Source organism: Gymnodraco acuticeps, unplaced genomic scaffold (genome assembly GCF_902827175.1).
Source record: "Gymnodraco acuticeps unplaced genomic scaffold, fGymAcu1.1, whole genome shotgun sequence".
In the NCBI taxonomy this organism is placed as follows: Eukaryota; Metazoa; Chordata; class Actinopteri; order Perciformes; family Bathydraconidae; genus Gymnodraco; species Gymnodraco acuticeps.
This window is the reverse complement of record NW_022990198.1, coordinates 2,598,040-2,621,288: the sequence shown is the minus strand read 5'-3', so window position 1 is coordinate 2,621,288 and position 23,249 is coordinate 2,598,040. Positions and strand designations below refer to the sequence as shown.

At 42.2% G+C, this 23,249-nt stretch overlaps 2 protein-coding genes across 19 annotated transcripts; both read left to right on the top strand.

Annotated features, from left to right (window-relative positions):
* Nucleotides 1-1,335: 1,335 nt before the first annotated feature.
* Nucleotides 1,336-12,365, top strand: LOC117547402 (putative protein TPRXL). Of its 9 annotated transcripts, none has more exons than XR_004569178.1 (6): nucleotides 1,336-1,399; nucleotides 2,783-2,882; nucleotides 3,236-4,055; nucleotides 5,078-5,148; nucleotides 5,508-5,575; nucleotides 12,342-12,365. XR_004569178.1 is itself a non-coding variant. In XM_034218134.1 (5 exons), exons 1-4 carry the CDS (start codon nucleotides 1,380-1,382, stop codon nucleotides 5,122-5,124), a joined length of 987 nt encoding a protein of 328 aa, XP_034074025.1. In that variant the 5' UTR covers nucleotides 1,336-1,379; the 3' UTR covers nucleotides 5,125-5,148; nucleotides 5,508-5,786. The 9 variants fall into 9 exon arrangements, 6 of the variants coding, with proteins under 6 accessions (XP_034074025.1, XP_034074024.1, XP_034074028.1 ...); XR_004569177.1 differs by lacking the exon at nucleotides 12,342-12,365 and adding an exon at nucleotides 5,363-5,425 and having other exon boundaries at nucleotides 5,508-5,786; XM_034218134.1 differs by lacking the exon at nucleotides 12,342-12,365 and having other exon boundaries at nucleotides 5,508-5,786.
* Nucleotides 10,728-19,964, top strand: LOC117547404 (sulfated surface glycoprotein 185-like). 10 transcript variants are annotated; one of them, XM_034218142.1, is made up of 8 exons: nucleotides 15,605-15,711; nucleotides 16,804-16,903; nucleotides 17,257-17,572; nucleotides 17,853-18,088; nucleotides 19,111-19,181; nucleotides 19,396-19,458; nucleotides 19,541-19,608; nucleotides 19,869-19,964. In XM_034218142.1, exons 1-4 carry the CDS (start codon nucleotides 15,620-15,622, stop codon nucleotides 17,984-17,986), a joined length of 642 nt encoding a protein of 213 aa, XP_034074033.1. In that variant the 5' UTR covers nucleotides 15,605-15,619; the 3' UTR covers nucleotides 17,987-18,088; nucleotides 19,111-19,181; nucleotides 19,396-19,458; nucleotides 19,541-19,608; nucleotides 19,869-19,964. The 10 variants fall into 10 exon arrangements, with proteins under 10 accessions (XP_034074038.1, XP_034074033.1, XP_034074029.1 ...); XM_034218147.1 differs by lacking the exons at nucleotides 15,605-15,711; nucleotides 19,869-19,964 and adding an exon at nucleotides 10,728-11,009 and having other exon boundaries at nucleotides 19,541-19,819; XM_034218138.1 differs by lacking the exon at nucleotides 19,869-19,964 and having other exon boundaries at nucleotides 19,541-19,819.
* Nucleotides 19,965-23,249: the final 3,285 nt, after the last annotated feature.

Below are 23,249 nucleotides of genomic sequence, written 5' to 3'. Positions count from 1 at the left end.
CTTTCCCCGCTCAGAGACCCAGGTCGTTGCACGCATCTCTGCTTGTCTAGCTGACATCTCTCAGTGGATGTCTGCTCACCACCTCAAGCTCAACCTTGACAAGACTGAGTTGCTCTTCCTCCCGGGAAAAGATTGTCCCACTCTTGACCTAACAATCAACATCGGCACCTCAGTTGTTTCCCCGACTCAGACTGCAAGGAATCTGGGTGTGATCCTAGATAACAACCTGTCCTTCACTGCAAACATCGCTGCTACAACCCGTTGCTGCAGATACACGCTTTACAACATCAGGAAGATACGTCCCCAGCTGACTCAGAAAGCGACTCAGGTTCTGGTCCAGGCTCTCGTCATCTCACGCCTAGACTACTGCAACTCCCTCCTGGCTGGTCTACCTGCATGTGCCATCCGACCTCTGCAGCTCATCCAGAATGCAGCGGCTCGTCTGGTCTTCAACCTTCCTAAATTCTCCCACACCACTCCGCTCCTCCGCTCCCTTCACTGGCTTCCGGTAACTGCTAGAATCCACTTCAAGACACTGGTACTTGCTTACCATGCTGCGAATGGATCTGGCCCTTCCTACATCCAGGACATGGTTAAACCGTACACCCCAGCGCGTGCACTACGCTCTGCATCAGCCAAACGACTCGTTGCGCCCTCGCTGCGAGGGGGACCCAAGTTCCCATCGGCGAAAACACGTGGGTTTGCTGTCCTGGCTCCAAGATGGTGGAATGAGCTCCCCATTGACATCAGGACGGCAGATAGCTTGCACATCTTCCGGCGTAAACTGAAAACTCATCTCTTTCGACTCCACTTCGAGCGTTAGAACTATTAACGAAGCACTTTTATACTAATAAAGGACTGGCTTATCTAAAGCAGTTGAGTAGCACTTGAAATGTTTGGCTCTATGAAACCTGATGTACTTATGATTCTGTTTTCTTCAAGGTTGTGTCTTCCTGGTCGAATGTACTTATTGTAAGTCGCTTTGGATAAAAGCGTCAGCTAAATGCAATGTAATGTAATGTAATGTATGTCGGGGGCGGGAGATTCATGTGATTGGTTGTTGGTCGCGTTGCTCGCAAAAAATCCCCAAGCTTCAGACACGCCCACCGCCAAGCGTCAACGACGCACGCTGCTGTGTGGACGCTCCGTAAGTGGGCCTGTCTGTCAATTAAATCCCCGGGCCACTTTTCCCCCCCCAGTCCGCCCCTGCGTGTAGATCTAATCTATGTTCACATGTAAATGAAGAAAGACTAAATGCGGACCAGTCAACATAGATAAGAATGTGTTATTTTTTTTTCACTTACTCTCCAAATCGTCTAGTGTGTTTCTCAAACTGTATCATTAGAGGAAATTGTATTACAGGAGGCCCAGGTGCCGTCATGGACACTAAAGGATCAAGGTTAGTGATATTTATTCATTCAAACGAACGTTGTTTTGCAATAAGTGGCTCATTTATTCATGGTCGCATTATTTTTCAGATTTGTTCAACTTTGCTTGTGCACATCGTCTTTAGTTTCGTTTATATCAGAAGACAATGAGTCTAGTTCTAGGAGTGTTTTGATGTGATGCTCATACGCTAGATATTTATATTATAGTTATATTAAATTAAATGTAACAACAATATGACCTGGCCTCACGAGAGCTCTGAGCGAGACTTGAGGGTTCCGTGGTTGCTATGCAGGCTCTCCAGGTTATGCTCTTAGTTTGAACAAACACAAACTTCCTGACGGTCAGAAACTCAACATTTCTGCTCTCACTCGACAATTTCTCTGAAAACAAACCCTTAAACCTGATACGTTTTGCTTCCGGACCTCTCCCTAAACCCTACTGTCAAAACGTACAGGACGTTTTTCGGGTTAGATGTGACATTTATTCACTTTTTTCACCCATGTTGTTTTCAATGCATTTTACCACTGACGCTCTCCAAACCCCGTACAAAATCACCGATATATCTGAAGATATTGACCATTTCTTCTATTTGTATTGTTAATTAATCAAATTAGAGTGTAATAATCCTGTTGTGACAAAATACTGACCAACCGTTTCACCTGTTGAAAAAGTTAGCATGCTAACGTATGTTGATTTTACCTTTTTCTTTGTAGTGCTACAAACCATAACTGAAACAAGCTTACAAGTTAAAACATTATTTATCCTTTTTATTGAATATATATGACTGATATTCACGATTGTCCTCGTTTCTTGATCATTACAGAGTAGATTAAGTGAAATAGCTACAACAGAAATAGATTTGTATTTACATGCTATTGTCAATTAGTAGGAGAGCTTAAATGAACATATTGTTGAAGAAATTGTGGCGTAATTTTGCCTCTGTGAAAGTTATATAAGCCTGCTTAATGTAAACCTCACTGTAAAAAAGCATTGAGACATAGCAGTGCACAAACTAGGATTAGAAATAACATTTTCTAAATATGTTCTCATAAATTCAGATGTATTGAGACAAAAGTTGGTGCATTCTTGAGTCCTTTTTTCAGCCTGAAGCATGCTTCTTTTTCACAGTTTGCTTTCTTTATGCCTTGTTCCAGCAACATGTTAACATTTGTAAGGCAATGCAAAGAAAGTGTGAAACAAATGCATCCATTTGGGACTTTGCTACTATTTGATACTGCAAACACTCTTTACTCTTGCTCGTGTTTAGTTTTCGTGCATGTTCTTTACGTTTTGGCATTGCAATATTGATCCTTTGAATTCAATATGTGGAAGTGATTCTGGTGTTAACACTCCATGGTATATTAACCTGATGTGTTGTGTTTATCACCTTCAGTTGGTCCAAGCAAACAAGTGGGCAGCTCATCCTTCGCAGGATCCCAGCAGCACCTGGCTCCTCACCTGGCTCCGCTTCATTCAGTCCACTGAGAACCACGGTAAGAAGGGCGAACACTTTCCAGAAGCTAAACATCACACATTTTACACAATTACTATAAACACATATGGATTTATTGTCCTTGAGAAAAGTAAAGGCAAGACATGTTTTTAAAAAGTTTGCACATTACAGCCATGGCTGTTTCTTGCAAGCTTCCTTTCTTTAGCTCATATTTCAGTAAAACGCTCTCATGTCTGTTTCACTTTCTGCAGCGCTTGTTTGAACAATGTATTATTGCATTGTCCTCCTTTTAATTCAGTATGTGATGAGAGAGTGATTATTGTGTAACCCTCGCTGGTGTGTCGTCATGACGTGGAGCAGTGGTCTGATTGTTGTATTTATTTTTACCTTCAGATGGACCGGCACTACAAGTGGACAGCGGTCCTCCTGCCAGACCCCAGCCGGCTCCGCCTCATCCTGCGCAGGACCCCAGCCCCCCCCTCCCAGAGTGGCTCCTCACCTGGCTCCCCAGGTACAGCTGCCTCTGGATCTAACATTTCTTCTTCTCGCACCCCCTTCAGGGTGGTCTGCAGCTCCTCCCCCGGCTCCCACCTTGGCCCCCCAGCTGGCCCCGCCCCTGAGCCGAAGTGGAAGAAGAACCTGAGGCTTCTGATGAAGAGGAGGGACCAGGCTGGCAGCAGGGGGAGCAGGAGAGGCGCTGTGGATGAAGGTAAGTCTGACCCTGGCTCCTCCTTTAGCTCCTCCTCCTCATTTAGCTCTTCCTCCCACTCCTCCTCCTCCTCCCGCTCCTCCTCCCGCTCCTCCTCCCGCTCCTCCTCCCGCTCCTCCTCTCGCTCCTCCTCTCGCTCCTCCTCTCGCTCCTCCTCTCGCTCTAGCTCTTCCTCCTCCTCTACCTCATTCTCTAGCTCTTCCTCTTCCTCTCACTTTTCTTCTTGCTCTTGCTTTTCTTGCTCCTCCTCCCCTGTCCTCTCCTGCAGACCCTCCCCACCTGTTCCCGAGGAGGGCTGGTCTCTTGTGCCGTGTGCTCATCCCACCAGGATCGTCCTCCAGTGGCCGCAGCGGTCCGGCTCCTCCCCCCGACCCGAGCCCCCCCGTGAGCCTCTACCGGTGAGGAAGGTCCCGGAGCAGCAGTGGATGAAGAGCGCCCGACTTCTGATGAAGAAGAGGAGCCAGGTGGGCAGCAGGTGGCGCAAGAGAGGAGCCGAGGCTGCAGGTATGTCAGCAGGTAACGGTGCTGCTAAGCGCTTCTGTCCTTCCACTTAATTTCTACATGTTTTTTTCCCCCGGCTAAATAGAGTAACATTTGTTTATATTGTATTTCTTAAAATTGAATTGATTTGAATTTGAGTTAATTGGAATTATTTTTAATAGATTTCAATTAAATTACATTTATCGAAATGTAAGCTGTTCAAATTGAATTGAATAATTAAAAAAACAATTCGTTTTTGTTTAAATGATTTGAACGGGTAAGTATTTTCTCATTTAATTGAGTTCAATTCAGTCGAAATGATTTGAACATAAAAATATTTAAATTTGATGAATTCATATTTTTTTAAATTGCACTGCTTTGACATGAACTATTTTTAAATGTGAACGGTAAGTATTGGATTGAACTGAATTAAATGAAAGTGTATCAGATGTAAGGACCCTGCTCTGGTTAGAATCCTTGTTGCCGGTCCATTACTCAGGCAGGGTGTCTGCACAGGGTGGGGGGGATCTGGGGGGGACAGTGTGAACCTCCAACGTGTTTCACCCCCTCAGTGAAGCCCCCCTGTGCAGAGAAGGAAAAGGATGGCGACACCATGTCATATCGGTCCATATGTCTGTCGAGGGCCACCCCAGCCAAGAAGAGTCTGCAGAGACAAGGGCCTCAGGGCAGGGGCCACACTGGGGAAGGGAGGCGGGGACAGTAACTGTAGTGGTACAAACTGTGATAGTAAGATCAGCAACAAGGTGTTTAAAAATGGTAAAAAAAAACATTGAAAGGGTTAAAATGGGATAAAAGGGTTATTCAATCAGAAATAGAGGTTTAAAGAGCACAGAGGAGAGATGAAAAGGATCACAGCAGAGAAGAGTAGAGAAGAAACACTAAGGGAAGACGAGGAATACGAGAAGAGGAAATATGAGAGAGGGGCATGTGGGAACCCTCTCATTATTAAAGGTAAATATCATTTTAACATTTTCATTCGTACTACTTGTTTTTAACAGTGTTTGCATGTGTTGTTGTTTTTCCAGAGGGGAGGAAAGAAGCGAAGAGGAGAGGAGGAGGGAGGCAAAATTAAGAGTGACATGTCACAAACAACATGGTAATAATCAAGATATCCAATATAATTTCTAGATTTCACAAAGTTATTTACGTTTGTAGAAACTTCACATGCAAAAAAGGTAAAAACCAAGTTATTCAATCTTTTGTTTCTAGATTTCAGGAAGTTCAGTTCATCTGTTCACACCATAGACTGTATATATAAAGGTTCACACGTTATTTTTGAAGATTCTAACATCACTTGTTTTTATTTTTAGAGAGGAGAGGGTAGGAGAGGAGGTGGAGGGGCAAAACTAGGCATGACTTCTCATGTAAAGAAGGTCAAATACTCATACTAGATTTCACCAAGTTCTGTTCACGTGTTATTTGAAGATTTTAACATGTTTTCCTTTTATCTTTTAGAGACCTGAGAGGAAATGAGGAGAGGAAGGGAGGAGGCAATAATTAAGTTTGACCTCTCACAAAAAAAGGTATACATCATTTAATGTTATCACCACGTTTCGTTGAATTGAGTTCATTAGTACGACTTTTAAGTTTTAAATTATTATTTTAGTTTTTAGAGGGAGAAAATGAGAGGAAGAGGAGAGGAGGTGGAGGGCAATATGAAGGGCGTCTTTCCAATGTAAAAAGTAAATAACAATGTATTTCATATTTTATTAAAATTAATGTGGTTGGATAACTCATCTGTTCATTTTTTTCTGGAGATTTTATTTTGTTTTTTTTGTTATAGAATAAAGGTGTATTCTAAGGAAAAAAACTGGCAGGGAAACGGGGTTCAGGGGGAGTGGCACCCGTAGGATAGAAAAGGGGGAAGTGACGTCTGACTCAGAGGTCGCGCAGCTGTGGAGAAGAACGTGTTGCCCACATTCTGTTACTGAGTTTAGGCTAGTTAGCTAGCAGGTTTATTGTTTTGGGTGCAGTCACTTTTGCCTCCACTTGCTGTTCAAATAAATGTTGAAAGAAAAAGTAAATCTGTTTACAGTTCTGTTTCATATGGGTGTTGAGAGATGTATCCATAGATTTAGTCCCTAATTTTGCTCTCAAAGTGCACCAGATTGATGCATTTAACTTCAACATTTAAAAATAAATCTTCCCGGTGGAGCATGCCCCCGGACCCCCCTAGAGGAGGTGAGGTCCACCACCTGCCCACACCCCCTGTTAAATTGTCTTACCTACATTGAGGATGCTTCCTAAGCCCATCTTTTATTCCATGCGTCAAGTCAGGCAAATAGGGTCCAAATGTTATTGCATCAATGATCTGTTAACATTAAAATCACTAAATATATGCTGTAACTATTTTTGCTCTATAGTTCAAGGGCTCAGGTAATATGATTACTGATTACTATATGAATAATGGTCCAAAATAACATTAAAGAGCTTACGAAATGAAGGACAATACTGTTCTTATTACGATAATATATATACTATTATTAATGGGAAATCATGTCATTCATGACAATATGCCCGCTGTATTTATAAATCGTGGTTTATTACAACTTTCCATGCTCGCTTCCGATGTTACACGACCGCTCCGAACAAAACAGCTTTCGCCGGTTAGTGACGTCACGCACGTCACGAGTAGAACACTTGTTGAATAATACACTACCTATATGGCTGATGTCGGACTCTGGAGACAGAATCGAGTGACAGTGAGTCGTCAATAGACTCGGTGCACTTTCAAGAAGAGGAGGATTTTATTGAAGAGGATGCCGGTGTGGTGGAATCAGATCATGCGGGTGAGTCTAACGTGGTGGAACCATACCAGTTTGAGCCACAGTATTCAAGTAGCGGTAGAGATACAGACGGGAGCGAACTAGGGGGGTGATGATCCTGGATTTGGCGGAGATCCGATGCGGCAACAGAACACAGACTGGTATACATTTGACTTTAATTCATAGAGATTCTCAATAAATAGTAAATCAATAATAATATATCGTAATGTAACAGGCAAACTTGGCTCAGGCAACAGAACAGAGACTGGTATATACATTTGACTATAATTCATAGAGATTCTCAAAAAATAGTAAATAAATAATAATGACTGCTGAAAAAACCAGCTTAGATAAATGTAGCTGGTCAGGTTGTTGTAAATTGACCAGCCAGTAGATATTAGGCTGGAATGGTTGGCTGGAGAGGGGTTTTGGACACTTTAGCTGGCCAGTTTATCCATCTATCACCAGCTTATGTTTAATAATAGTATTAAATATACCCTGCTGGGAGCTTACCAGGATTCCAGGTGACCAGAACACATTAAATACTGGTATGATTATTTAAACAAGAGAACATAAATATATTACAAAGATTCATTGTGTCATGTATTCTGGTATCTACCAATATATCTGGGAAATAGAATAATCGGATCAGGATTCGGTATTGGCAGACAGAGCCGGCCCGACCCATTAAGCGACATAAGCGTCCGCTTAGGGCCCCGCAGCCACTAAGGGGCCCCCTAGCAAAAAAAAGAATTGTATTTATTTAAAAAAAAGAAAATATCTCAGTACACCGTCGCCGTGATAAGTATGTTTAATTAATTGTGTTAATATGCCTAGATTGCCTACTCTCAAAGTCATGTATTATATTATTGAGTCAATAATATAATACATTAACCGTGCTTTACCTGAACCTCATCATGACACAAGAGAGGACGGCAGGATTGTAATTTCCCGTGTTCAGTGAATGCAACAGAGGCAAGACACCAGACCAACCAGAGAGTTGAATGGAAATACACATCTGTCTTATTGGCTGACAGGTACCTATCATGTGAGCTGTGACAATGTTTAAAATAAACTGTCAGTGGGACTAAGAGTTTTTGAAGATGGACATAAGAAAACATTTTCTTAAAAAATACGACAAAAAATACTCACACAACAACCCCAGAGCCACCACTTGAGTCAGGTAAACAAGGTATGTAAATGTCAGTAAACTTCCAAGTTATGCAAACATGTAAGCAAAGCATACATTACAGCTACGTTGACGTTACTTTGAATCGCGGGGGTAAGCTAAACCGTTAGCAAGTAGCTATAGCTAGCCAGATATATTAAATAAACACTTTGTCATACAATCTAAATGTAATGTTTTTTAGCGTTATCTGGTGATTTCAAAGAAAGCTCTCTGGGAAATGTTGACTTACTGTTCGACATGAAGCTAGAAGCTACCTTACAATACACAGTTGATCCTGAGCAGAGGTTGCGCTTGACTTTTTCGCTGCCCGTCAAATTTCTGTCAAAATCCAGAATTACCCGTCGGCCTTTACACAACTCTGACGGGGGGGGGGGGGGGGGGGGAAGCATGCTCGTGAACTGTCAACGGGGGGGGGGGGGGGGGGAACAGTTCACATGCGCCGTGTTATGCATGGCTGCTGCACCTCGCGGGAGCGTGCACAGCGTAAAGCCAAAACTCACAGACATTTCAATGATTTTTACGGCACAGTTGGTTTTGGAAACGGTATGATTTCCTTTTTGGAGGGCATGCATAACACGGCATAACACCGGAGCCTCGCTGCAGGGAATCTTTGGCGCTGTTCTGAGTTTGTTCTAATCTGTCAAAATGACGGACTGCTTTCAGATTTGTCTGTCATTGTTAAAAAAATCCATCATAGACGGAAAATATTCGGTTAACGCGACCTCTGATCCTGAGTCCTGTCAGTTAAAGTGTTTCATAGTTAGCTTATCTAAGCATCAACCTAGCACTGAAATATATGGATGGATTTTGGGAAGCGACGTGGAGCGTTGCTGGCGTTGCTCGCTTCAAAAGTTGAGCAATGTTCAACTTTTGGCGCCTCGGCAGAAGCGTCAGCCAATGAAATCCCGTTTATGCAAATCTGCCAGTACAAGCGCTAGCCAATCAAACCGCGTGTATGCTGGGAGAGACTACGCAGGTCATTTCCTCATATTCCAAAAAATGGAGGGAAAATTCATTATAGCGGTAGTGAATCACCCGGTGGTGTATGATCAGTCTCTGTTCATCTACCGGGATACAAACCGGAGGAGCGAGGCATGGAGGGAGGTGGCAGAGACAGTGGGTGAAACTGGTAGGTTTTCGCCTGTTTGGGAATTTTATATCCAGTTTACTTCGTTTTAACATTGCTATTGCTTTGTATGCACCAGTCTGGTTTCAAGGCAGGTCACTCCACAGAAACTGCTCTCATTGCTGTCACGGAGGAACTGCACACTGCCAAAACTGCATCCCTCTCCTCTGTCATCATCCTATTGGACCTGTCTGCTGCATTCGACACGGTGAATCATCAGATCCTCCTTCGCACTCTCCAAAAACTTGGAGTTTCAGGCTCTGCACTTTCCCTCCTCACCTCATACCTGAAAGACCGTACCTACAGGGTGACTTGGAGAGGGTCTGAGTCCGACCCTTGTCAATTAATTACGGGGGTCCCTCAGGGCTCTGTTCTTGGTCCCCTCCTCTTCTCCCTGTACACAAACTCGCTCGGATCAGTCATTATCCCGCATGGTTTTTCTTACCACTGCTACGCTGATGACACCCAATTAATTCTGTCCTTTCCCCGCTCAGAGACCCAGGTCGTTGCACGCATCTCTGCTTGTCTAGCTGACATCTCTCAGTGGATGTCTGCTCACCACCTCAAGCTCAACCTTGACAAGACTGAGTTGCTCTTCCTCCCGGGAAAAGATTGTCCCACTCTTGACCTAACAATCAACATCGGCACCTCAGTTGTTTCCCCGACTCAGACTGCAAGGAATCTGGGTGTGATCCTAGATAACAACCTGTCCTTCACTGCAAACATCGCTGCTACAACCCGTTGCTGCAGATACACGCTTTACAACATCAGGAAGATACGTCCCCAGCTGACTCAGAAAGCGACTCAGGTTCTGGTCCAGGCTCTCGTCATCTCACGCCTAGACTACTGCAACTCCCTCCTGGCTGGTCTACCTGCATGTGCCATCCGACCTCTGCAGCTCATCCAGAATGCAGCGGCTCGTCTGGTCTTCAACCTTCCTAAATTCTCCCACACCACTCCGCTCCTCCGCTCCCTTCACTGGCTTCCGGTAACTGCTAGAATCCACTTCAAGACACTGGTACTTGCTTACCATGCTGCGAATGGATCTGGCCCTTCCTACATCCAGGACATGGTTAAACCGTACACCCCAGCGCGTGCACTACGCTCTGCATCAGCCAAACGACTCGTTGCGCCCTCGCTGCGAGGGGGACCCAAGTTCCCATCGGCGAAAACACGTGGGTTTGCTGTCCTGGCTCCAAGATGGTGGAATGAGCTCCCCATTGACATCAGGACGGCAGATAGCTTGCACATCTTCCGGCGTAAACTGAAAACTCATCTCTTTCGACTCCACTTCGAGCGTTAGAACTATTAACGAAGCACTTTTATACTAATAAAGGACTGGCTTATCTAAAGCAGTTGAGTAGCACTTGAAATGTTTGGCTCTATGAAACCTGATGTACTTATGATTCTGTTTTCTTCAAGGTTGTGTCTTCCTGGTCGAATGTACTTATTGTAAGTCGCTTTGGATAAAAGCGTCAGCTAAATGCAATGTAATGTAATGTAATGTATGTCGGGGGCGGGAGATTCATGTGATTGGTTGTTGGTCGCGTTGCTCGCAAAAAATCCCCAAGCTTCAGACACGCCCACCGCCAAGCGTCAACGACGCACGCTGCTGTGTGGACGCTCCGTAAGTGGGCCTGTCTGTCAATTAAATCCCCGGGCCACTTTTCCCCCCCAGTCCGCCCCTGCGTGTAGATCTAATCTATGTTCACATGTAAATGAAGAAAGACTAAATGCGGACCAGTCAACATAGATAAGAATGTGTTATTTTTTTTCACTTACTCTCCAAATCGTCTAGTGTGTTTCTCAAACTGTATCATTAGAGGAAATTGTATTACAGGAGGCCCAGGTGCCGTCATGGACACTAAAGGATCAAGGTTAGTGATATTTATTCATTCAAACGAACGTTGTTTTGCAATAAGTGGCTCATTTATTCATGGTCGCATTATTTTTCAGATTTGTTCAACTTTGCTTGTGCACATCGTCTTTAGTTTCGTTTATATCAGAAGACAATGAGTCTAGTTCTAGGAGTGTTTTGATGTGATGCTCATACGCTAGATATTTATATTATAGTTATATTAAATTAAATGTAACAACAATAGAGAGGCGAAGTCCCTCCCCTTCCGAAAGCCTCCATGGGACCCCGGAAGCGGAAAATTATACATTGAAGTCAATGGAGAGAGAAAGGTTATCTTTTGATCCCGTTTGAATTGTGCCACGAATGACACATATGATGTTTGTCAATTTAAAAGAACATTTTGCAAGTCAAAAAAATAAAAATGTGTCGTAAAACTGTGAAGTTACACATTTTTTCGTGTGAAACCGCTCAGTGAACTACAGGTCTCTCGTCTCGCACAATACGCGTCACCAACATAAAGATGGCCGTCACATTAGCACATTTCACCACATTCTTTCAGAATGAGAATAAAAGTATTTTACGAGGTGAAAATCACTACAAGTCTGGGCACGTTGAGAGCTGTACCTATATGAAAGGGGAGTTAGTCGGTTCTGTAAGAGCCAGCATGCGGGACCGGCTTTACAAGGTTTCGGTGAGTAATATGAGTGCAATGTGTAACGTTAATGTCAGCTAGCTAACATTAGCTAACAAGGTACACTAACGTGTTTTGTTTTAGCAACTAGTTTTCTCCTTAAGAACTTCGTGGTCTCTGTGTATGCTGTGGATAACATTAGTGTTCACAAGAACAAGGTACACTCCCGTGTTTTGTTTTAGTTGCTCTTCAGATTGAAGCGGCCAGTTTTATATCGACTATACTGTATGTGTGATCTCCTTTTTCTCGTTGTGTCATTTGAGTTTATTTGCTGTGTGTCGATTCAAGGATTTTGGTTATCTAGTCACAGCTGTGTGTGACTCCCTCTGGTACACCGGTATGTGTTTTCCTAATGTAGAGAGCATTGATTAATTAATAAACTACACACTGAGTCTAGATCCTGACCAAATCCTTTTTTATTGTTGATCAAATGTTTTTCAAAAATGTATTCATACACATTTAGAAAAATACAATGTACAATCACAACCAATACAACACAAATTACAAAAAATACAGAAAAAACAAACAATAACAACAGACAAGAGGACAACACTATGGAAAAATAAACCCTCCCACCCCCAGATCCGGACCATCCTTGTATTATTGCTCATTCAATCTATTATAGCATGCTAACAAATGGTACTTACTTTATTTTTACAGATCTGCATGGGAGACGATGGCGTGATGCAGAGCGCTGTCTGTGATTGTGCACAGGAGATGTACAAATGCAGCCACGCTGCAGCATTGGCAATATTTGCCATGTGGCAGATCAGCTCCACAGATGTTGAGTGCCAGTGGAGGAAGCCTGGCACTTCCAAAGTAGTCCAGCCGGTGTCTCAACTTTACCAACAGCGAGAGGAGACATACAACCCACTGGCCAGAGACATCGCCAACTGTCAACTGGGGGGTTGTAAACGAGGCCGAAGGGGTGAAGGCTTTTGTGGAGGCCTATCAAGTGACAGTGTTCGAATCGAGTCTGGTCTCTTTGTGAGTGAGTCGGGTGTTCTGGGAGCATCACCCGATGGACTTGTGCAGCCATCTGCCCTGCTGGAGGTGAAGTGTCCACACAGCCAGAGGAACATGACCATCACGGAGGCAGTCCAGTTACCATCCTTCTGTCTCCGTGAGGAGGGTGGGTCATATATTCTCAAGGAGAATCACCCATACTGGCACCAGGTCCAAGGGCAGCTGCACATCACAGACCGGAGTCTCTGCTACTTTGTTGTGTGGACCACGAAGGAGGCGATCATCATCCCCATCCCCAAAGACCCTGCATGGCATGGAAATCTCCTCCTCCTGGAACAATTCTACACCCAGCATATGCTCCCTGTGTTGGCCAGTAGAGAGGAGGACATTTCAATAAACATACTCTTAACACCCTCGGACTCTGCGTTGTGTTTCGTATGTGTGATGGGGTGTTATGCAGAGGGGAGGAAAACAGGACACAGCAGATTGGGATTGTGGTGGAGATGCTGAGCAGTTATTTAATTGTTGCATGTAATTATTATTATACTGCGTGCTTCTTAGTTATTCCATCTTTTGCTGTAACATGGATCTGTATGTAACTCTATATTTACTTGTTATCTACCACACTTCCTTCTACATCATACACCATCATTATACATGATGGTGTATATAGGATATATATATTTGTATACATATCTGTAAATTGTATAATTTTATTTAAACGTCTTTTTGATCTCTCAAACTGAGTAAGATTGACAATAAAGTTGACTTTGAAAAATATATATATTCTTTATGAAAATAGTTGACTGTTGTCAAATGAATCCAAATGAAACGTTGGACTGAACTACAACTACGCCTTTAAATCTCTACGGACTGTTTTTCAGTGGGATGGCAAGTTCCTATCTTTAAACATTTATTAGTTTTTTCTCAGAACAGATTTGATTTTCTGAAGTTAATTTAACTTTGCCGACCATGTAAGGTCATCATTAAAAGGTACAATCAATTTGTTTAGGGTTGACTAAAATAATGAAAAACATTCATTTGGATAATTTACTGACAGAATAAGAAACTCAATGATGCTCTACTCACCTGTTCCCTTTTTATAAAGTGAAACAGTTGAAACGATAGATTTTAGTAAACTTAAAAACAACCTTCTCCAAAAGCTATCAAGGAATATACCGAATACTTGTTTTAGAACTTTATTACATATTTTTATATAAATAGTTTGAATGATCCATAATTGACAGAAGCTTGTGTTTACACTGACCTGTTACTCATATATTAATGTCTTTGTAACTTCAGTAAACCACTACCTCACTAATTTCTTTCATTCATCACGGTTCAGTAAACTAAGTGATACATGAACCAGTTTAATCATTATAATAACGTAGGATTGCAACTCTTTGAAAATGTAGGTGGCTCTTAAAAGAGCTGTTGTGTTTGGGTGTGCTGGTCTCAGGTCAGTCTAAGCCCTCTCTCCGCGGATGCGGCGGGCCAGCTGGATGTCCTTGGGCATGATGGGGACCCTCTTTGCTTGGTTCATCTTACTGGGGGGCAGCTACATGGATGTCGGTGCAGTCCACAATCATTGCGCAGTTGAAGGCAGAATGAATTTATTATTGACTCCGAATGAAGCACAACTTCATGTCATACAATGCAATGACTTTATTTGTAATTGTGTAAAAAAATATGAGCATTGATTAGCAAGCAGGACCTGCAGGAACAGAGAATGGTGATGGAGCTGGGAAGAGAGAAGAATAAAGAAAACAGATCAACTTTATTATCGGATATTAAAAATTCAATTTCAAAACAAGTTGCCGCTCCTACAGTTTTCTAGTATGTAAAGATGATTTCGCATGACCTATGCAACATATCACACTCAATACATGTGTGTCTCTGGGGGGTGCATTGTGCCTTTGATGTATATAAATAATATACCATAACCAAATACTATTACGTACAGTGGAAATCAGGTTGCCAGAGCAGGTCAGTGTGCATGTTCCTCAACGTCTCAGCAGTTACAGGTGAGGTAAAGAAAATAAAAGAGAAAAAGGTCAGTAACAACACTTTAAAGTAACAACACTTTGAATAATTATCTCTTCTAACAATTTTCTCTCAATAAGCACACAACGACTGTCTTTCCAACAAACAGATTGTCATCACAATGAAACACGTCCAGAAGAATGTCATGCAAAGCTCCATGCCTGCCTTCGACTCTCCCTGAACTGCTTCCTTAGCACCCGGTGGAGGGCGCAGTAGGCTACTCTTCAAAAGTTTCACGAAATACTTACCATCATGTTTGGTTACTGTTTAACATTTTGGTTTACTTCATGTAATAAAATAATAACTTCATGGTAAGGCTACTAAAAATGACAAGGCTAAGTAATGTAATGCTAACTAACGTGCTCGCTACTCGTCGCTACTAGCTAGGTAGCTAACTTGACTATGTTCCATGCACAACATGTATATTACCTATGATATTACCTGATATGTCTGATCCAGCGACTCCTGGTCCTTTCATCAGACGGGAATCGATAGAAGGAGCAAGTGGTATGATCACTTTTATGACTACAACCTGGTACAAAGCACACAGGCATCTTGTAAAAGTGAATTTATTTTTAGCGATCTATAATTTATTGGAGGGAATAAATCAGTTATGAGATCTTCTTCTTCTTCGCTTTAATTACGAGTCTTATTATAAATCACCGAGCATGCCTGTGACATCACTTACGCGACCCAGAATGGGATTTGGGATTTGTAGTCTTTGTAGTAGCGTATTTTTCATAGTCTTATATTTCAGCAGTTTTACGACAAAATGTGACTTTTTTGACATGGAAATGATTGTTTAAGATTGACAAACATCATATGTGTAGTTCGTGGCACAATTCAAACGGGATCAAAAGATACGTGTTCTCTCTCCATTGAATTCAATGTAAATTTTTCGCTTCCGGGGTCCCATGGTCCGGAAGTAGATGGGCGTGACTTCGCCTCTCCATATGACCTGGCCTCACGAGAGCTCTGAGCGAGACTTGAGGGTTCCGTGGTTGCTATGCAGGCTCTCCAGGTTATGCTCTTAGTTTGAACAAACACAAACTTCCTGACGGTCAGAAACTCAACATTTCTGCTCTCACTCGACAATTTCTCTGAAAACAAACCCTTAAACCTGATACGTTTTGCTTCCGGACCTCTCCCTAAACCCTACTGTCAAAACGTACAGGACGTTTTTCGGGTTAGATGTGACATTTATTCACTTTTTTCACCCATGTTGTTTTCAATGCATTTTACCACTGACGCTCTCCAAACCCCGTACAAAATCACCGATATATCTGAAGATATTGACCATTTCTTCTATTTGTATTGTTAATTAATCAAATTAGAGTGTAATAATCCTGTTGTGACAAAATACTGACCAACCGTTTCACCTGTTGAAAAAGTTAGCATGCTAACGTATGTTGATTTTACCTTTTTCTTTGTAGTGCTACAAACCATAACTGAAACAAGCTTACAAGTTAAAACATTATTTATCCTTTTTATTGAATATATATGACTGATATTCACGATTGTCCTCGTTTCTTGATCATTACAGAGTAGATTAAGTGAAATAGCTGCAACAGAAATAGATTTGTATTTACATGCTATTGTCAATTAGTAGGAGAGCTTAAATGAACATATTGTTGAAGAAATTGTGGCGTAATTTTGCCTCTGTGAAAGTTATATAAGCCTGCTTAATGTAAACCTCACTGTAAAAAAGCATTGAGACATAGCAGTGCACAAACTAGGATTAGAAATAACATGTTCTAAATATGTTCTCATAAATTCAGATGTATTGAGACAAAAGTTGGTGCATTCTTGAGTCCTTTTTTCAGCCTGAAGCATGCTTCTTTTTCACAGTTTGCTTTCTTTATGCCTTGTTCCAGCAACATGTTAACATTTGTAAGGCAATGCAAAGAAAGTGTGAAACAAATGCATCCATTTGGGACTTTGCTACTATTTGATACTGCAAACACTCTTTACTCTTGCTCGTGTTTAGTTTTCGTGCATGTTCTTTACGTTTTGGCATTGCAATATTGATCCTTTGAATTCAATATGTGGAAGTGATTCTGGTGTTAACACTCCATGGTATATTAACCTGATGTGTTGTGTTTATCACCTTCAGTTGGTCCAAGCAAACAAGTGGGCAGCTCATCCTTCGCAGGATCCCAGCAGCACCTGGCTCCTCACCTGGCTCCGCTTCATTCAGTCCACTGAGAACCACGGTAAGAAGGGCGAACACTTTCCAGAAGCTAAACATCACACATTTTACACAATTACTATAAACACATATGGATTTATTGTCCTTGAGAAAAGTAAAGGCAAGACATGTTTTTTAAAAGTTTGCACATTACAGCCATGGCTGTTTCTTGCAAGCTTCCTTTCTTTAGCTCATATTTCAGTAAAACGCTCTCATGTCTGTTTCACTTTCTGCAGCGCTTGTTTGAACAATGTATTATTGCATTGTCCTCCTTTTAATTCAGTATGTGATGAGAGAGTGATTATTGTGTAACCCTCGCTGGTGTGTCGTCATGACGTGGAGCAGTGGTCTGATTGTTGTATTTATTTTTACCTTCAGATGGACCGGCACTACAAGTGGACAGCGGTCCTCCTGCCAGACCCCAGCCGGCTCCGCCTCATCCTGCGCAGGACCCCAGCCCCCCCCTCCCAGAGTGGCTCCTCACCTGGCTCCCCAGGTACAGCTGCCTCTGGATCTAACATTTCTTCTTCTCGCACCCCCTTCAGGGTGGTCTGCAGCTCCTCCCCCGGCTCCCACCTTGGCCCCCCAGCTGGCCCCGCCCCTGAGCCGAAGTGGAAGAAGAACCTGAGGCTTCTGATGAAGAGGAGGGACCAGGCTGGCAGCAGGGGGAGCAGGAGAGGCGCTGTGGATGAAGGTAAGTCTGACCCTGGCTCCTCCTTTAGCTCCTCCTCCTCATTTAGCTCTTCCTCCCACTCCTCCTCCTCCTCCCGCTCCTCCTCCCGCTCCTCCTCCCGCTCCTCCTCCCGCTCCTCCTCTCGCTCCTCCTCTCGCTCCTCCTCTCGCTCCTCCTCTCGCTCCTCCTCTCGCTCTAGCTCTTCCTCCTCCTCTACCTCATTCTCTAGCTCTTCCTCTTCCTCTCACTTTTCTTCTTGCTCTTGCTTTTCTTGCTCCTCCTCCCCTGTCCTCTCCTGCAGACCCTCCCCACCTGTTCCCGAGGAGGGCTGGTCTCTTGTGCCGTGTGCTCATCCCACCAGGATCGTCCTCCAGTGGCCGCAGCGGTCCGGCTCCTCCCCCCGACCCGAGCCCCCCCGTGAGCCTCTACCGGTGAGGAAGGTCCCGGAGCAGCAGTGGATGAAGAGCGCCCGACTTCTGATGAAGAAGAGGAGCCAGGTGGGCAGCAGGTGGCGCAAGAGAGGAGCCGAGGCTGCAGGTATGTCAGCAGGTAACGGTGCTCCTAAGCGCTTCTGTCCTTCCACTTAATTTCTACATGTTTTTTTCCCCCGGCTAAATAGAGTAACATTTGTTTATATTGTATTTCTTAAAATTGAATTGATTTGAATTTGAGTTAATTGGAATTATTTTTAATAGATTTCAATTAAATTACATTTATCGAAATGTAAGCTGTTCAAATTGAATTGAATAATTAAAAAAACAATTCGTTTTTGTTTAAATGATTTGAACGGGTAAGTATTTTCTCATTTAATTGAGTTCAATTCAGTCGAAATGATTTGAACATAAAAATATTTAAATTTGATGAATTCATATTTTTTTAAATTGCACTGCTTTGACATGAACTATTTTTAAATGTGAACGGTAAGTATTGGATTGAACTGAATTAAATGAAAGTGTATCAGATGTAAGGACCCTGCTCTGGTTAGAATCCTTGTTGCCGGTCCATTACTCAGGCAGGGTGTCTGCACAGAGTGGGGGGGATCTGGGGGGGACAGTGTGAACCTCCAACGTGTTTCACCCCCTCAGTGAAGCCCCCCTGTGCAGAGAAGGAAAAGGATGGCGACACCATGTCATATCGGTCCATATGTCTGTCGAGGGCCACCCCAGCCAAGAAGAGTCTGCAGAGACAAGGGCCTCAGGGCAGGGGCCACACTGGGGAAGGGAGGCGGGGACAGTAACTGTAGTGGTACAAACTGTGATAGTAAGATCAGCAACAAGGTGTTTAAAAATGGTAAAAAAAAACATTGAAAGGGTTAAAATGGGATAAAAGGGTTATTCAATCAGAAATAGAGGTTTAAAGAGCACAGAGGAGAGATGAAAAGGATCACAGCAGAGAAGAGTAGAGAAGAAACACTAAGGGAAGACGAGGAATACGAGAAGAGGAAATATGAGAGAGGGGCATGTGGGAACCCTCTCATTATTAAAGGTAAATATCATTTTAACATTTTCATTCGTACTACTTGTTTTTAACAGTGTTTGCATGTGTTGTTGTTTTTCCAGAGGGGAGGAAAGAAGCGAAGAGGAGAGGAGGAGGGAGGCAAAATTAAGAGTGACATGTCACAAACAACATGGTAATAATCAAGATATCCAATATAATTTCTAGATTTCACAAAGTTATTTACGTTTGTAGAAACTTCACATGCAAAAAAGGTAAAAACCAAGTTATTCAATCTTTTGTTTCTAGATTTCAGGAAGTTCAGTTCATCTGTTCACACCATAGACTGTATATATAAAGGTTCACACGTTATTTTTGAAGATTCTAACATCACTTGTTTTTATTTTTAGAGAGGAGAGGGTAGGAGAGGAGGTGGAGGGGCAAAACTAGGCATGACTTCTCATGTAAAGAAGGTCAAATACTCATACTAGATTTCACCAAGTTCTGTTCACGTGTTATTTGAAGATTTTAACATGTTTTCCTTTTATCTTTTAGAGACCTGAGAGGAAATGAGGAGAGGAAGGGAGGAGGCAATAATTAAGTTTGACCTCTCACAAAAAAAGGTATACATCATTTAATGTTATCACCACGTTTCGTTGAATTGAGTTCATTAGTACGACTTTTAAGTTTTAAATTATTATTTTAGTTTTTAGAGGGAGAAAATGAGAGGAAGAGGAGAGGAGGTGGAGGGCAATATGAAGGGCGTCTTTCCAATGTAAAAAGTAAATAACAATGTATTTCATATTTTATTAAAATTAATGTGGTTGGATAACTCATCTGTTCATTTTTTTCTGGAGATTTTATTTTGTTTTTTTTGTTATAGAATTAAAGGTGTATTCTAAGGAAAAAAACTGGCAGGGAAACGGGGTTCAGGGGGAGTGGCACCCGTAGGATAGAAAAGGGGGAAGTGACGTCTGACTCAGAGGTCGCGCAGCTGTGGAGAAGAACGTGTTGCCCACATTCTGTTACTGAGTTTAGGCTAGTTAGCTAGCAGGTTTATTGTTTTGGGTGCAGTCACTTTTGCCTCCACTTGCTGTTCAAATAAATGTTGAAAGAAAAAGTAAATCTGTTTACAGTTCTGTTTCATATGGGTGTTGAGAGATGTATCCATAGATTTAGTCCCTAATTTTGCTCTCAAAGTGCACCAGATTGATGCATTTAACTTCAACATTTAAAAATAAATCTTCCCGGTGGAGCATGCCCCCGGACCCCCCTAGAGGAGGTGAGGTCCACCACCTGCCCACACCCCCTGTTAAATTGTCTTACCTACATTGAGGATGCTTCCTAAGCCCATCTTTTATTCCATGCGTCAAGTCAGGCAAATAGGGTCCAAATGTTATTGCATCAATGATCTGTTAACATTAAAATCACTAAATATATGCTGTAACTATTTTTGCTCTATAGTTCAAGGGCTCAGGTAATATGATTACTGATTACTATATGAATAATGGTCCAAAATAACATTAAAGAGCTTACGAAATGAAGGACAATACTGTTCTTATTATGATAATATATATACTATTATTAATGGGAAATCATGTCATTCATGACAATATGCCCGCTGTATTTATAAATCGTGGTTTATTACAACTTTCCATGCTCGCTTCCGATGTTACACGACCGCTCCGAACAAAACAGCTTTCGCCGGTTAGTGACGTCACGCACGTCACGAGTAGAACACTTGTTGAATAATACACTACCTATATGGCTGATGTCGGACTCTGGAGACAGAATCGAGTGACAGTGAGTCGTCAATAGACTCGGTGCACTTTCAAGAAGAGGAGGATTTTATTGAAGAGGATGCCGGTGTGGTGGAATCAGATCATGCGGGTGAGTCTAACGTGGTGGAACCATACCAGTTTGAGCCACAGTATTCAAGTAGCGGTAGAGATACAGACGGGAGCGAACTAGGGGGGTGATGATCCTGGATTTGGCGGAGATCCGATGCGGCAACAGAACACAGACTGGTATACATTTGACTTTAATTCATAGAGATTCTCAATAAATAGTAAATCAATAATAATATATCGTAATGTAACAGGCAAACTTGGCTCAGGCAACAGAACAGAGACTGGTATATACATTTGACTATAATTCATAGAGATTCTCAAAAAATAGTAAATAAATAATAATGACTGCTGAAAAAACCAGCTTAGATAAATGTAGCTGGTCAGGCTGTTGTAAATTGACCAGCCAGTAGATATTAGGCTGAAATGGTTGGCTGGAGAGGGGTTTTGGACACTTTAGCTGGCCAGTTTATCCATCTATCACCAGCTTATGTTTAATAATAGTATTAAATATACCCTGCTGGGAGCTTACCAGGATTCCAGGTGACCAGAACACATTAAATACTGGTATGATTATTTAAACAAGAGAACATAAATATATTACAAAGATTCATTGTGTCATGTATTCTGGTATCTACCAATATATCTGGGAAATAGAATAATCGGATCAGGATTCGGTATTGGCAGACAGAGCCGGCCCGACCCATTAAGCGACATAAGCGTCCGCTTAGGGCCCCGCAGCCACTAAGGGGCCCCCCTAGCAAAAAAAAGAATTGTATTTATTTAAAAAAAAGAAAATATCTCAGTACACCGTCGCCGTGATAAGTATGTTTAATTAATTGTGTTAATATGCCTAGATTGCCTACTCTCAAAGTCATGTATTATATTATTGAGTCAATAATATAATACATTAACCGTGCTTTACCTGAACCTCATCATGACACAAGAGAGGACGGCAGGATTGTAATTTCCCGTGTTCAGTGAATGCAACAGAGGCAAGACACCAGACCAACCAGAGAGTTGAATGGAAATACACATCTGTCTTATTGGCTGACAGGTACCTCATGTGAGCTGTGACAATGTTTAAAATAAACTGTCAGTGGGACATAAGAAAACATTTTCTTAAAAAATACGACTATTCTCAAGTGGTGGCTCACACAACAACCCCAGAGCCACCACTTGAGCCAGGTAAACAAGGTATGTAAATGTCAGTAAACTTCCAAGTTATGCGAACATCTAAGCAAAGCATACATTACAGCTACGTTGACGTTACTTTGAATCGCGGGGTAAGCTAAACCGTTAGCAAGTAGCTATAGCTAGCCAGATATATTAAATAAACACTTTGTCATACAATCTAAGTTATGAAATACTATATGACAAAACAAGAACACAGTTTAAGTGATTTGTAAAATATCCATAAAGAAAAATCTGTTTACAGTTCTGTTTCATATGGGTGTCGAGAGATGTATCCATAGATCTCTTAATTTTGCTCTCAAAGTGGTGCACCAGATTGATGCTTTTAACATCAATATTTTTAAAAAAATCTTCCCGGGGGAGCATGCCCCCGGACCCCCCTAGAGGAGGTGAGAACCCCCCTAGAGGAGGTTAGGTCCACAGTGTTTACATGCTTATTTATACAATATGTGTGCTTATGCTAATATCATAAGCAGTGGCGACTGGTCATTAGGGGCAGGTGGGGCACAGCCCCACCTAGTGTCAGCAGAAAGTATTAAAAGTAATGATTACAAAAAAATGCAAAAAATAAATTAAAAAATATATAAAATATATTTTAAGATCATGTTTAATCATCTGATTCGTCTGTACATTGCTGTTTTAGTCTGTGTTCTTCTAATTAGTGTCTACAGTGTGTGCCTATTGAGCTGTTTTGAGCCATGTGGGACAAAACCCGATCCTGCCCCTCCCTCTCCCTGTTTAAGTCAATGGTGACTGTAAAAACTACACTGCGCATGCTCAGAGTATTGTCCTATTTAATGTGTGTGGCAAAAAAATAATGACCATAGGGCATAGTGCTGCCATCCCCACCATACGTCATCTCACATAATTCAGAGCTGATTGGCTGTAAGTACGTGTGCCGCGAAAAGTGTGGTGTGTGAAGAGGAGGAGAGAGAGCTGCAGTGAGGCGTCCTAAAACCCGGAAATAAACTGCGCATGGCTTCCCTCCACAAAAAAGCAATGATATTTCTCCATTGGATTTTTAGAAAATAGCTCAAAATAAGATCTGTGGGAAACAAACCTGTTAGATAAATGCACGTTTTGTTCAGCCGGATAATATCCACATGTCTACCCTACTTTTATAATTTTCGAATCATAAATCTATTGATTAGATCAGATTTATGATAGACTTTTGAAACTACAAGAACATAAGGAGGACTTTTACAAAAAGTAATAGAGATTTT